Source organism: Pelophylax lessonae (genome assembly GCF_965119305.1).
Source record: "Pelophylax lessonae genome assembly, chromosome: 12".
Taxonomy (NCBI): domain Eukaryota; kingdom Metazoa; phylum Chordata; class Amphibia; order Anura; family Ranidae; genus Pelophylax; species Pelophylax lessonae.
In genome coordinates, this window is record NC_138779.1 from 206,907,420 (window position 1) to 206,923,235 (window position 15,816).

The 15,816-nt window shown below is 42.4% G+C and overlaps 1 protein-coding gene across 1 annotated transcript in view; it reads left to right on the forward strand.

Moving 5' to 3' along the window:
* The window catches only part of LOC309567865 (sialic acid-binding Ig-like lectin 13), a 169,822-nt gene that overhangs the window by 152,261 nt on the left and 1,745 nt on the right, over positions 1 to 15,816 (forward strand). Inside the window, exons 7-9 of the mRNA XM_082273369.1 lie at positions 10,871 to 10,904; positions 12,245 to 12,310; positions 14,175 to 14,240. Coding sequence (XP_082129495.1) covers positions 10,871 to 10,904; positions 12,245 to 12,310; positions 14,175 to 14,240 — 166 coding nt within the window. The remainder of the gene's footprint in view (positions 1 to 10,870; positions 10,905 to 12,244; positions 12,311 to 14,174; positions 14,241 to 15,816) is intronic.

The following is a 15,816-nucleotide window of genomic DNA, read 5'->3' on the forward strand; positions in this document are numbered from 1 at the left end:
TTTTATTATATAATATATAATATATATAATAAAATTATATTATTGATTAGATTATAATTCATGCGTGATATATTATATATATATATATATGTGTGTGTGTATATATATATATATATATATATATATATATATATATATATACACACACACACACACACACACACACACACACACACACACACATATAAAATATATAATTAAAATCGAATCAATAATATAATGTTATATATATATATATATATATGTGTGTGTGTGTGCATATATATATGTGTGTGTGCATATATATATATATATGTATATATATGTGTATATATATATATATATATATATATATATATATATATACATATACACACATATATATATATAATATAAAATGTGTTATGTGTTTGTGTTTTGTGCAACGTTTTTTTGAATTTTCCTCCCTAGTTCCGCTCCCATGCAGCATTGCTGCTGCAGGGAACGGAACTAGGAAGTCATCACACCGACGGAGGACGGACGAGCGGCGGGACTCTCGGCTGGCGGTCACAGCAATGAGAGATCATCGCTGGATCGCCAGGAGAAGGTAAGAGACACCGCTGCGCTCTCTGCACATTCACCCCGAGCGTGACTCGGGGATACCGATCCTGCACTAAAAAATCCACCCCGAGTCACGCTCGGGATTACCGCCAGGGGGGTTAAGTACTGCTCCAAGCTTGTGATAACTATGCGGTAACCAGGGCAATGGTCAGACCTCCCAGTGATTGTTTTAAAAAAAGGCTTAAATGTAAGTAATTGGCCATAAAAGGGGTATGGGGGGTTTGGGTATTGCTCTAGGGGACATGTATCAATGCACAAAAAGTTTTAAATGCAATTGTTTTTTTCAGGAGCAGCGATTTTATTGATGCTTAAAGTGCAACAATAAAAATGAAAAATTCCTTTAAATATGGTGCCTGGTGGGTCCCCTTAGTCTGCCTGTAAAGTGGAGCATCTGTAGCATATATAGAACATGCTACAGCAAAACTGACATTACAGAAAAATAAATGAGTCAAAATTGGAGCATGCAGCCTGGCAGACCAAAAAAAAAAGGGGGGGGGGCAAATGCCCCCCCTAAACCAAACTCCCCCCAAGGGCCAAGGGCCTCTTCCCAAATCCCGACAACCCTGGGCTATGCAAGAAGGTAAAAAACCTTCTTTGTGCAGTGTCTCCCCCAGCCCCCCTAATACCCTATCTTGATCCAGCAATGTGCACAAGAAGAGACTCGGCTCTCCAGGGACGCTCCCTCCTCATTGGCTGAGACAGCAGTGGAAGTCATTGGCTCCTGCTGCTGTCAGTCATAGTCAGTGAACCAATAAGAAGAGAGAGGGGGCATGGCCAAGCCGTGGCTTTGTGTCTGAATTTACATGCAGAGCAGTGGCTCAAAAACAAGCCTGCTTGAGTGATCCCACAGCAAGCTGTTTGCTCTGGGGGCACTTGGCAGGAGGGAGGGGCCAGGAGCACTGGCGGGGGACCCGAGAAGAGGTGGATTGGGGCTGCTCTGTGCAAAACCATTACACACAGAAGGTAGGTTCAGTATACCATGTTTTTTTGTTTTTTTTAAACTTGCCATTAATATCACTTTAAGGTAGGCTTTACATGCTGTATCAGCACTTTGGTTTTGAATAAAACAGTGCCTTAAATCTTATATTCAATGACATAATAAACCAATTTTATTGATACTGTACAGTACATGTCATTTAGGATATAGTGTAGACAGGGGCTGACTGGCAAATTTGGGCCCAGGGGGCACGTACAAACCAGAGACCCATGGTGCCTCTACCCACTCTCCCTCTTCCCGGCCTCCTCCTGACCACCATTCCAGGCTGAAGCTCCGCTCCAGGTACTTTCTACTCACTGGCCGAATCTGGGTTCCGGACCTGGCCACCAGGGGGGAGCTGGGACAGCTCGGTCAGGGGAAAAGAGTATCCAGTGGGGCATGGAACTGGCCTCTGCTCAGACACAGTTTACACCATCCATGCTTGGGGGGGGGGGGGGAGGCCTGCTCTCTGTTCTTGTCTTCATCCCGCACTCAGTAGGTCAGCAGTGGGGACTTTTTAACTTCTGTTCACCAGGAATACTTTAGGCAAGTCTGTGGCAGAAACGGTGCAGCCTTTTTACGGGGCATCAGAGTGGCCCAGGGGGCAATTGCCCCCTGGTCCAGTCCTCCCCTGAATGTAGATCACCTAAATCATAGGTAATTTCACAGCACATTAATGTTAATTGAGATACCTCCGCCCTTAGATTTGGGTTGATAAAGTAGAAACAAAGTTGGTGGCTCAAACCTCAAGGAAACTTGCATAAAACCACCAAGTTATCTGCACCGGAATCGGATCGCATGCAAGAAGAAGAAGTGTATAGAGTGGATGGTAATGTTTTATTGGGTGAAAAAGGGAACTAGCAATTTTTACTTCACAAGAAACTAGAGATTTCTGATAATCTAAGTGCAGATGTGCTTCAATACTTCCTCATTGTCTATGTCCTCTTTCCACTAAAATTATTAACACATCTATTTTATCTTTCAACCTATCCTTTAAAGTGAACCTGTGCCCAGACTATGCACACTAAAGTAGGTATGAATTCCGAACAAGCAGTAAAGGCACTTTAAAATAAGACTACAGGCACACTATTCCGAACAAGCAGTAAAGGCACTTTAAAATAAGACTACAGGCACACTCCACACTTTAAAATAAGAACCATTCAACTCTGAAGCCATAAGCATTGTGGAGAAATTTAACTTCATACTTCAAAACTGAGGCACTGAAATCTTAGTTAATTTCCTAACACTTTCTATTGTAGCAAAATCTTGGCAGCCCTCTATTGTAAACACACATCAGGTGTTTTTAAACCAGCTGACCTCAACTAAGGTGCCTTCAGAGGTTGCTAGGCATTCCCTGAGCTGTGGCAAATTGACCACCTATTTGGTGGTGCTTGGATAGTTTCAGGCTGAACACCACTTGGCAATACCAGCAGCATGACACCAATGATCATTTTCACTGTCTGGGAGGGTTAAAATATTCCTACCGACCACCATTGTAAGGGGATATTTTTCTATTTACTCCCCAAGTGGGTTGGTTATAGTAAGGGTTCCCCGAGACCTAAAATTGATTTTAGGGGGTTCCTCCAGGGTAGGTTGGGAAAAACTGTTCTAAACTGACTAAACCCGAATTTAGAGTGATCTTTGTAGATGAATTACTTCGCAGTACATGCAGCTTTCGAGGTCAGTGAGGACTTATTTTAAAGCTATTTTACCGTTAAGGCTAATAAAGTTAATGTCCATGATCTGGACACAGGTGTACAACAAATCTAAATGCTTGTGGAATCACTGAGTCCTCCCCAGCAACACACTTTACCTTCCTTTTACTGCCCCAACACTCTGATCAGCCACTGGGAGTGAAAAGAAAATTTTCTGTAAGCTATGAGAAATAAGAGATGGGTGTAGGCACTATCAATGGTACAATCACCCAGTATCAAATGAATAATATTAAAATGAATTCATAGGAATAAGTCTGTGTCAAATACATTATATTGTCAAAAGTACCTCCTTTACAGAGCAGTGCCCATTACAATAACGTAAAGGGGAATGCACTGTAAAGGGGGGCTGTGGTCTATAGAGGAACTGAGGACACTGATATAAAGGGGGGCTATGCTGTAAAGGGGGGCTGTGGTCTAAAGGGGAACTGAGGACACTGATATAAAGGGGGGCTGTGCTGTAAAGGGGGGCTGTAATGTGAAGGGGAACTGAGAACACTGATATAAAGGGCGGAATGTGCTGTAAAGGGGAGCTGTGGTGTGAAGGGGAACTGAGGACACTTATATAAAGGGCACTGTGCTGTAAAGGGGGGCTGTGGTGTGAAAGGGAACTGAGGACACTTATATAAAGGCACTGTGATGTAAAGGGGGGCTGTGGTGTGAAGGGGAACTGAGGACACTGATATAAAGGGGGGATTGTGCTGAAAAGGGGGGCTGTGGTGTGAAGGGGAACTGAGGACACTGATATAAAGGAGGGCTGTGCTGTAAAGGGGGGCTGTGGTGTGAAGGGGAACTGAGGACACTGATATAAAGGGGGGCTATGCTGTAAAGGGGGGCTGTGGTGTAAAGGGGAACTGAGGACATTGATATAAAGGGGGACTGTGCTGTAAAGGGGGGCTGTGGTGTAAAGGGGAACCGAGGACACTAATATAAAGGGGGTTGTGGTGGGACAAAGGGTTGAGGACAGACTCTGTGAATATCCCATCCCCTGACCCATCCAACAACCCCCCACCCCAGTTGCTGGCTAAATTGGCTGCCATATAACCAGTCATTGGTGCCAAAAAGTACTATCAGCATGAGTCACTTCCTGCAAGTTTTCCTGACACCAAGAGAAAAATGGTGACAGGGGAGGGACCTCCAGCTGATTGACAGCCTCAGCTCTGTTCCTGTATGCTGTGTGAAGGGGGTGTGTCTCTTCCCTCCAATCAGCTCTTAGTGTCATTTCAACTCCCCGTCCCCTTTTTTCTGAACTCCCAGACAAGCTATTTAAATTCAAACAGATAAAACTTATGTAGATTTGTTTAATATCTGTGTATTATAAGTTTTCCTGACACCAAGAGATACAAAATTGACAGGGGGCAGAGCTTCAGCACACAGCCTGTGATTGACAGCCTCAGCTTTACTTCTGTGTGCTGTGTGAAGGAAGTTGTGTCCCTTTCCTCCAATCAGCTCTCTGTCCCCTTTTTTCTGAAAGTTCAGACAAGCTGTAAAAATTCTGGAATTTGAACACGTGTAGAGAAGAGATTAAAGCAGATAAACAGGTACAACCTATGCAGGAGGATTTATTTCATGTCTGTGTATCACCTGAGACCAGTCACTTCACTGGGTATATGTAAGGGTTTATAACCACTTTAAGAACTAAAGAAGACCCGCCACAGCTTAGATCAGGGGTCTACAAACTTTTCAGTAAGAGGGCCACTTCGTATAGTTTTGTAAATCATTGAATCACATTTATATAAATAAATACATTCCAATTGGAGTTTTTTTTTGTAACCAGCATTATATGATTTAGAGCAACACAAAAAAAAAATCTTACATCAGAGACCCAATCAAAGGACCCTTACTTCAGAGACCCCATCAAAGCCCCCCTTACATCACAGGCCTAATCAAAGTCCCCCTTACATCACAGTCCTAATCAAAGTCCCCCTTAAATCACAGTCCTAATCAAAGCCCCCCTTACAACACAGTCCTAATCAAAGCTCCCCTTGCATCTGAGCAGTGCCGGCACATTTATTGGGGGCGCCGCCCCTCCATCCATGTGTCCGGCCCCCAAATCTACATGCAGGGCGCCGTACGCATGGATTCCAATAGGTTTTTTTTTTAAGAAAGTGATTAGAGCCATTGGCTCTACTAGGCTTCAAAAAAGGGTGGGCTCGGGGCGCAGAGCACTGCTCCCCGAGCCCACCCAGTTGTGTGACAATAGCAAATGAATATTTGTTATTGTCACATTGATTCTCCTCCTGGCCAATCAGAAAGCAGGTGCTGAGACCCGTTTCCCGATTGGCCGAAAGGAGATGCCATGCTGTTGGCCAAGAAGGAGGAGGAGGGAGGAGACTGAGGGGGAAGCCGCCGCCTGCTGCTGCCTGCCCAGGGTGAGTGAGCCGGCGACCATGGAGCACCAGCTGCCACTGCGACTGAGTTTTGCTTACATCGGAGTCTCCTTTACATGGGAGTCCCCATCAGAGCCCCCCCCCCTGTCCCCTTACATCAAGACCTCATCAGAGCCCCCCTTACATTAGAGTCCCCCTACATAACTGTCCCTATCAGAATTTCCTCTTACATCATCTTTCAGAGGGCTGGATTTGGCCTGAGAGCCATAGTTTGGAAACCCCTGGCTTAGATCACGGATACCAATGCTATGCAGAAAATGATCACCCTTTGAAATTTATGTTTCCTTACAGATAATCCAAGCACAGTATATTTCGCTTTCCTTGGTGTCATCTGCCTTCCTTTGCTTGCACTGATCATCTACTTCTGCTGGAGGTAAATTATTCAGATTTTTGTTAGATTTAGGGTCCTTTCACACCATACTGCACGTAAAAACTCACCGTAATGCATTGAAATCTATGTGAATTGATGTGTATTTAACGTGCATTTTTATGTTACATTGCATTTTTATGTCTATTGTGTTGTTTAGGGATGAGCTTTGAGTTCGACTCGAACATTGAAAGACGAACAAATATGGGTTTCTTCGTAGGAAATTCGAGTTCCTGCATTATCATGGACTCTGACCTCTGATTCCAATAAATCACCTGCTGGCCACGGGATCCGAACCCACAACCATCTCAAGTGCAAGCCTGGTATTTTATCATTCTACCACCTGCGCCACCGTCAAGCCTGCTTAAGCTGAACACACCCCCACTTATTTCTGTCTCATCCACTTTGTGTTCAGCTTAAGCATGCTTGACGGTGGCGTAGGTGGTAGAATGCCAGGCTTGCAATTGTGAGGTTGTGAGTTCAGGACCCTTGATCAGTGTGCTCAGATAAGGGTCTGGTATGGATTTTAGGGGGAACCCCACACCATATTTTTTTTTTAATTTTGGCATGGGGTTCCCCTTAAAATCCTTACCAGACCCGAGGGGCCTGGTATGGATTTTGGGGGGAACCCCACGCTGTTTTTTTAATTTTTTTTTATCTGTATTGCCGGGAGCCGACAATACATTACAGCCGCGAGCAAGTTTAAATTACATTTTTTCCTTTAGAAATGTCAGTATTGCTGCAAAGGGCTACAAACAAATGTACAGTATTTATCGGAGTATAACATGCACTTTTCCCCCCTGAAAATAGGGGGCAAAACATGTGTGCGTGTTATACACTGATATTGCACCTGACTGTCTCGGAGTGGAGGGGGAGCCCCGCCGCATTACCCAGAGCCGGGATCCCCTGTGTTCTCAAATCTCACAGTCACACATAGTCCATATCAGGCTGCAATGATGAGCACCGATCCGGCTGCAGATGGGCACCGATCAGGCTGCATATGGGCACAGAACCGGCTGCAATGATGGGCAATGGTGAGGCAACAGATGGGCACAGATCAGGCTACAATGATGGGCAATGGCAAGGCTGCATATGTGCACATATAAGGCTGCAATGATGGGCACAGATCAGGCTGCATATGGGCACAGCTCAGGCTACAATGATGGGTAATGGCAAGGCTGCATATGGGCACATATCAGGCTGCAATGATGGGCACAGATCAGGCTGCATATGGGCACAGATCAGGCTGCAATGATGGGCACAGATCAGGCTGCAATGGTGGGCAGTGGCAAGTCTGCACATGGGCACATATCAGGCAGCAATGATGGGCACAGATCAGGCTGCAGATGGGCACAGAACAGGCTGCAATGATGGGCAATGGCAAGGTTGCATATGGGCACAGATCAGGCTGCATATGGGCACAGATCAGGCTGCATATGGGCACATATCAGGCTGCAATGATGGGCACATATCAGGCTTCATATGGGCACATATCAGGCTGCAATGATGGGCACAGATTAGGCTGCATATTGGCACATATCAGGCTGCAATGATGGACACAGATCAGGCTGCAGATGGGCACTGACCAGGCTGCATATGGGTACAGAACAGGCTGCGATGATGAGCAATGGCAAGGCTGCAAATAGGCACAGATCAGGCTACAATGATGGGCAATGACAAGGCTGCATATGGGCACATATTAGGCTGCAATGATGGGCACAGATCAGGCTGCAATGATGGGTACAGATCAGACTTCAATGATGGGCACAGACCAGGCTGTATATGGGCACAGATCAGGCTGCAATGGTGGGCAATGGTGAGGCTTCAGATGGGCACTGAGCAGGCTGCATTTATGACCCTTATTTGCTTCAAAGTTCTTTATTTAAAATGTACATTTTTTCCTGAAACTTCCCTCAATAATTAAGGTTCCTTTTATACACCGATAAATATGGCAATTGGTTTCAATCCCGAACTGCACCAGATTTTTCATTCTCCAGTTTTAGCAAATCCCCCCCCCCCCCCCCATCAATCATAGACATTTCCTATGATGCGTCATCTACTGTATTGGTAAAATGTGGTATTTTCCTCTTTATTCAATCCATTTGCACAGAATAAAGGTACATGCACTTTTGCTGGGTGAATTGCTATGCAATTTTTTTTTCATAAATATCCCCCATAATTTTAAATGGACTTCAAGAAAGCAACTAACAAATGAAAACTTACATTTTATCCAACACTTTTTTGGAAGTTAAAGCAGGAGATTTTTTTCCCCATTTCAGAAAAAAGCTTAAACCATATGAATATGAAAAGCTGGCCAATGTAATTACCCAGACAGTATTATATGGTTTGTCCCAGCTGCTGTACTGGGCAGTTTCGCTGGACAGCATGTAAGAAAAAAAAAATAACTATAATATATACTGTATATCTATATATCATTATTTTGCTACTCCTCTTCTTTTATTAGCAGCGCTCATCTTACCTCTGTTATAACCACAATGCACAATGACAATCTGTAAGAATATTTAATAATATCTCGCGCTCGTACTTCATTATGTCAGAATATTTATACTGCTCTGAGTATAACAGTGTCTATTTATGGTTAATAAGCAAAGATCTGTGCGGTAGGAGAATCTCCACTTATTTCCACAAATTAATATGTAGTGAATTATTTTTAATTGATTAATTTCTTTTTAAAAGCATATACCAATCTTAGTGAGTACAGTCTACAGTATGGAATATATATATAAAATATTTATTCTCAAGACATGTATTCACAATAAATGATCAAACAAGAAATGACACAAAGAAACAACTCTACATAAAATACTAACTTCAAACAATTAATGCAATGTGATGTTTAGCTCAATAATGAAAGTGAAACTGAAACAAAGTGAAAGCAAAATGAAAGCAAGATTACCATTTCTCCAGGTATAGCATAAACCATAGGTATGTGTTCTATATAAACAGACCACAATTGTGTGCGAATCGCATAGTCGAAAGTCACTTCACTGCAGATGAAGCGAGAATAAGCCATGCAAAACGGAAGACTAAATTCGCAATAATGCGCTAAATCTGATATTAATAAAAATGTATAAAAACAAAAATCAGCTATTTAGAGAAAAATCTACTATGGTTTATACGGTTGGGATTGTAATCTTATTACCCTTAAACATGCAATATAAAACATATAAGGAAGGAAATAAACAATGTTGAATAAAATCAAATAACACAGCAAAGTTATATTTACCACACTTAAGATGGCTGCTAGCTTCAAATGGTCATTACCAGAGTCCTAAGATAGATGCCTTTCTTAAGATGGTGGTCAACAGGGGAGGACTGGCAAGGGGGGTAGGGTGGCAATTGCCCCCCGGGCCACGCTGAAAAGTGGTAAAAACTAGTAATAAGGTAGTAAACTCAGGGCTGGAATAATGTAGGGGCCAGACACTGTATACAGCTGTCAGTCCAAAACCAGGTGGGCACGGATGGTGAGCTGATTCCATGGTTCATTGGGCCACTTGACTGGATTTGCCCCCCAGGCCTAAGGCTGCAAGCCCTCCCCTGGTGGTCAATGAGGGAGGAGTTTCGTTTGGCTTCCCTCAAAGTTTTGTTTCAGATGAATGATGGAGCAAGATGGAGTATGTCTGGATGGGTCTATAAATGGATGTAGTAGTGTGTATGTTGCAAGTGTAAGATGTGTTGTCAGTAGTGATGTCCTCTCTCATCTGGGTTGTTCCTTTTATATGGTATGAACAAAGGGCTATAAAAATTACCATAAGTTAAACCCAGAGGGATGAAACATTATCCCCATTGGTTGGGATATTCTATACCTTAACTGGTGAGGTCATAGACACACCTCTCCTGATAATTAACCCAATGTTTGATAATAAAATTAAATGATGATTTCTCTATGTTCAAGATTAACTATAAAACAAAACATAAAACTTTGTCCATACTCCCAGTACATACATAAATGTCCATCTAATCTGCATCATTCACCCTGGCAAGTAATGCCATTTCAATAATTATATTTTTAATACAATATAATATTTCTATATTGGAAATATCTAAATTATCCCAAGACTGCATTTGGTATTATCTCCACAGGAGGCAGTATTGTACTGTTCATTAAATTCAGCATTAAAATACGTCATAACAGACAATAGCCCGCTATTCAAAAATAAGCTTTTGACCTCTTGGCTAGTGAAAGTCCATTAATTATTTGAATTCTGACATAAGTGTCAGACATTTAGTCTAGGACTGGTATTTATGATACCTAAAACACTTAAACACAAACTTCTCTGAAATGAGGTAATTAGTGACAAGATACACATGTTCTTACACTTAATAAAAATAATTCTAAGTAAGATTACTACTGTAAGAATATAAACCCAAAATGTGATATAACATTCCTAAATATATGTATTTGTATATGCCTTACATAATATAATGACATAATTATGGCTAATATCTTCTCACACATAATAATGTATCTTTAAAAACTTATTTTTAAATAATCCTTTAAAAGAAATATACTGACTATATTGTTCATTGTTATATATACAGATAAGATTACAGGCCAGACTAGCCATCAGTGACTAGTATGGTGTCTCGCTAATTGATTCTTATCTGATGAGATGTATAAAGGCCTCTTATTTATGACCAAAGACTTACAAGGATTTTCTGTAGAACTTAAGACTCTGTAAAGGCATCTTGTAAAAGAACATGAACTTTCCACGAACTCCTAACAAAATGGATGCTGTACTGTTCAAAATCAAATATTTCAATTTTTTTCTTTTAATTCACCCAATAATCCTGACAAATCCTATTTCTTGTTTCCAATTTTTAGAAAGAAAATATTCCACAGACCAGCGAGTCCACAGGTAGGAAAATTATTTTATTTTTCTCAGATAATAAATACTTTCTTTTCTGTATAAATAAATCATTACCAAAGGCTGTTGAAGAAATAAACCTAGAGTGTAGGGGGTGGAAAAGTAAACTGACGGGGCTGGGGAGGAAAAGTCTAGATCAAGGGTGTCAAACTGAATTTCATCACGGGCCGCATTAGCATTACGGTTGCCGTCAAAGGGCCGGTTTTATCTGTAAAACTAGATGTCAAGAGCCCCCCCCCCACCATCAAAAGTCAGGAGTTCCCCACCCTCCCTTACATCACAGTGCACCCCCTTACCTTGTGCAGATTCAGAAAGTGCAGAGTCTGGGGGAGGATCTGAGGAGATCTGGAGTCTGCTGAATGCTGGGATCAAGAGGAAAGTGGAGAGGAGAGGGTACTGTAGCTGCACAGAGAGGCACAGGATATGTATGGGGAGTTCTGTCTTCCTCTCTCCTGCCGACTGCAGAGACAGGGAAGAAGGGGCAGAAACGAGTCTCCCTGTGGCTACATGAAGAAGTGCAGTATCTGGTGGATGAGACAAGGTGACGTTAACAATAAGGGGGTTGCTGCAGCTGCAGGAACGGTGCAAGGGCCACAAGAAATGGCCCGGAGGGCCAGATTTGGCCCCCGGGCCTCATGTTTGACACATGTGGTCTGGCTCATACTGGACATCCTCCAGCCAGGAAATGATGAGGGTTCTATCTGGCTTGCTGCAGCTTCTGTGAGAAGCTCACAGTGTGCGGTGAAATCAGAGTAAGCATTTCCGTACAGGAGAGGAGCCACTACAACTGTGCAAGACTGAAGGGAAGGTCGGAGGTCAGATTTAGGGACACAGAGGCTCATGGGGCAAGAATCCCAACCCACTGTGAGCAAGTACAATACTGATCTAGTCACTACTTTTATGAACATTTGCTTCATTTTGGAGTTAGTAATGTTACTTACAGGAGAGGGGATGGGGAATACTTGTCCTATAGACATAAAGGCAGGATCCCACTTATTTCTGGTGGGGGGGGGGGGGCTCTTCTAATCTATTCCAAAACAGAATTGGTGTCCAAAAAAAAATTAACACTTTATCCAGATCACTATAACTCTGGGCAAGGTGGATAAAACTGCAGGGCCCACCTTGATTATTCCAATAGATAATATGTCCCTATGAGGACATCTAGGGGGACATCAGTTAATCCACAGTCTGAAATAAATATCAGAGATAAGAATATAAATGGTGAATATGTGTCTGGAAGAAGAATGCGCTCAGTGCATATATGAATATCAACCTTTTCGTTTTTAAAAGTTAAATTTTTTTCAATATAATTCTTTGTATTTCCTGAGCAGCCCTCTGATACGACATACACTGCTCTCAAGAAAAGGGAAACAGAGGATGAATATACTTCACTACAGGTAAGTCTAGGCTTAGAGTCTAAGGCCCCGTTCACACTTAAACTCATTGGAATCACGGCAACTACATGACATGCTTGCGTTGCCATTATTTCTTCTGTTTCAATGTTTTTATTAAAGTAATTAAAGTAATTCACTTACTTCAATAACAAAGAAAATACTATGAGATAATAAAAAGAACGTCTTCCCAAATTGTCCAACAAAAAATTGCAAGTCCCCCAATACATGCAAAGAAATCTTCTTGAGACAATGAAAAGCTTCCCAAACTGTATGGAACATTCCAACTTTGTGGGTTATCTTTTATGATGAGTAAATGTTTACGGTCGTATAAAATACGATAAGGCATGTCAAACTTTCGTTGCTGAACAAGAAAGCAAGATTATATCGATTCGTGTCATGAACCTATCCCTAAGGACAGGCATCACTTTCACGTGCAGGCTTGACAATTGGGAGAACCCAGTAATGATAACCTCTGAGGTTTAGAGTAGAGAAAAGAAGGAAAAGAAAAACAGTAAAGGTTAAAGAAGAGAGAAAATGAATTGGACCAGACCCCCCCCCTTCCGAACCCCACAATCCCAGAGCCCAGGCCACTAGCCACAAATCTAAGAGTCCCCAGACACCAGATATCTGATCCACGGCTCCCACACTTTATCAAACATCTTCATTTTATCATTTAGCATTGCGGACATACGTTCATTCACCATAATCCAAGAAAGTTTGTGCTTGAGCTGTTCGAACGACAGGGCAGGCGACTTCCAGGACCTCGCTATAGTAATTTTCACAGATGTAAATATAAAGGTTATGAGTCTTCTCTGGGCCTTTCTGGCAGTCAGGGTGAGAGCGTTGCCATTATTTCTTAATCAAGTTTGAGTGGAAGATGTTATGGATGTTATGTTTGTTTATATGCAACTCTATGAAGCATCTGTGTTGTGTTTCCGGTTCCTGTTGAGTATTATTCAATGAACATGGCGTCTGTGCAGTAATGTCGTCTGAGAAGCCGCTCGGCTGTCATTACAAGGAGCGGGAGGGGACCCCCCCCCTCCTGCCGCCTTCCGCGGCTCGCCCGGGTCTCCCATCCCACCGGGAGACCCGGGCAATCAGCCTGCACAGCCGCCGAAGACCCGGTCAAAGCCGCATTTGGCTCTGATCGGGTCTCCATGTAAAACCTTGGCACCAGATTCAAAAAAATGACAGCATTCAAAACAGCCAAACTTGCCATTTTGAATGCTTTTAAGTGCAGATGAGGGGTTTGGGGTCTTTTAGACCCCCAGATCCCTCCACAAGAGTACCTGTCATGTGATAAAAATAAAAAAAATAAAGAGGAGCCGGTACAACTGTGCAGGACTGAAGGGAAGGTCGGAGGTCAGATTTAATGACAGAGAGGCTCATGGGGCAATAATCCCCACCCACTGTGAGCAACTACTATACCGTCTAGTCACTACTTTTATGAACATATGCTTTATTTTGGAGTTAGTAATGTTACTTACAGGAAAGGGGATGGGAAATACTTGTCCTATAGACATAAAGGCAGGATCCCACTTATTTCTGTGGGGGGGCTCTTCTAATCTATTCCAAAACAGAACTGGTGTCCAAAAAATAATCAACACTTTATCCAGATCACTATTACTCTGGGCAAGGTGGATAAAGCTGCAGGGCCCACCTTTAATATTCCAATAGAGAATACGCCCCTATGTGGACATCTAGGAGGACATCAGGTAATCCGCAGTCTGAAATAAATCTCGGAATTAAGAATATAAATGGTGATTATCTGGAAAAAGAGTGCGCTCAGTGCATATATGAATATCAACCTTCTAGTTTTTAAAAGTTTAATTTTTTTTCAATATAATTCTTTGTATTTCCCGAGCAGCCCTCTGATACGACATACACTGCTCTCAGGAAAAGGGAAACAGAGGATGAATATACTTCACTACAGGTAAGTCTAGGCTTAGAGTCCAACTGAACTTTTAGTCTAAGGCCCCATTCACAGTTGAACTCCTGGGAATCACGGCAAATGCACGCCATGCTTGCGTTGCCATTATTTCTTAATCAAGTGTGAGTGGAAGATGTTATGGATGTTATGTTTGTTTATATGCAATTCTATGATGTATCTCTGTTGTACTTGCATCCCATGTTGTGTTTCCTGTTCCTGCTGAGTATTATTCAATGAACATGGCTTCTGTTCAGTCTTGTGCTTTCTTGACTCACATCACATGAAACACATAGTTGCCAGCATTTGAAAAAAATTTCCAGGGGCACTTTGCAGCACAGCTATCAATTACTCACCACGCCCACTTCCCTGAAACTCCGCCCACTCTGCATAATTAATATCCTCCTTCTTATCATCAGATTATAGGGTCTACTCAACTCAATAAAGAGAGAAATACAGGAAATTGAAAAGGGAATTTCAAACTTAAGGCCAAAGTAGCAGAGTTGGAATAATTCTTCCATTCAGCTGCACTACTTATGCCTAAAGTTTAAAATTCTCATCCCAATTCCCTGCAATTCTAAAGTGTTAAATGTGCTCAGGTGTGACCATACAAAAAATGTAATATGTAAATATAAATAAAGTGCAAGATGTTAATAAGTACGATAATACCTAATTATACTATCTGGTATAATTAGGTTTTAATGGCGCCAGGTGGCGCCATTACGTAACTGTGCATGCGCCCACCCGGCCGAGCTTGTACGAGCTTTCCCAAACCTGGCAGAAGAAAATGAAGGTGATCCAACTTGGGTGTGACAGTTTCCCACCACCTCACCGGTTTGCTTCTTACTAGAATTAATAATGTAAAGGGCATGTGGAAGGCAGAAATCAATCCAGGAAATCCCCTCTGTGACAGACCAAATTGAAAGTGGTGGGTTCCACACCTCTTTATAAAAGGGCTTCTTACCAGATCCCAAAAATTCAAGGCGTGTGGTATATCATCCCGACTTTCTCAGGCAATAGGTGATGTACAGGGAAGGCGTCCTGGCGCTCACACTCAGATCGATGTCTAATTAACATGTATGTGGAGCAAGGAAAGAGGGAGGCCGATTCTCCGTGGAAGCCCTTTTGTTAGGAAACGCGTCAGAGCCAAGGAGGAACGGCGCTGTCACTCATCATACCACGGCTTGCACTGCAGGCAACCGCGGTCATCTATACACATTTCACAGATTGTATCATCGTAAGTGTAAGTGTTCACCATCTTTATAATAAAGTTTTTTTTGGGGATAATGCACTCCCTCTTTCCTTGCTCCACATACATGTTAATTAGACATCGATCTGAGTGTGAGCGCCAGGACACCTTCCCTGTACATCACCCATTGCCTGAGAAAGTCTGGATGGTATACCACATGACTTGAATTTTTGGGATCTGGTAAGAAGCCCTTTTTTTTTTATTTTCAATAAACTTTATTGTATACAAAACAACGGTACATAGTAAAGCAGGAGATTGAACAACAATTTTTCAATAACTGTAGAATAGGCACAAGTAATGCAAGAGGCTCCAGTCAGAAATGCATAAAGACAA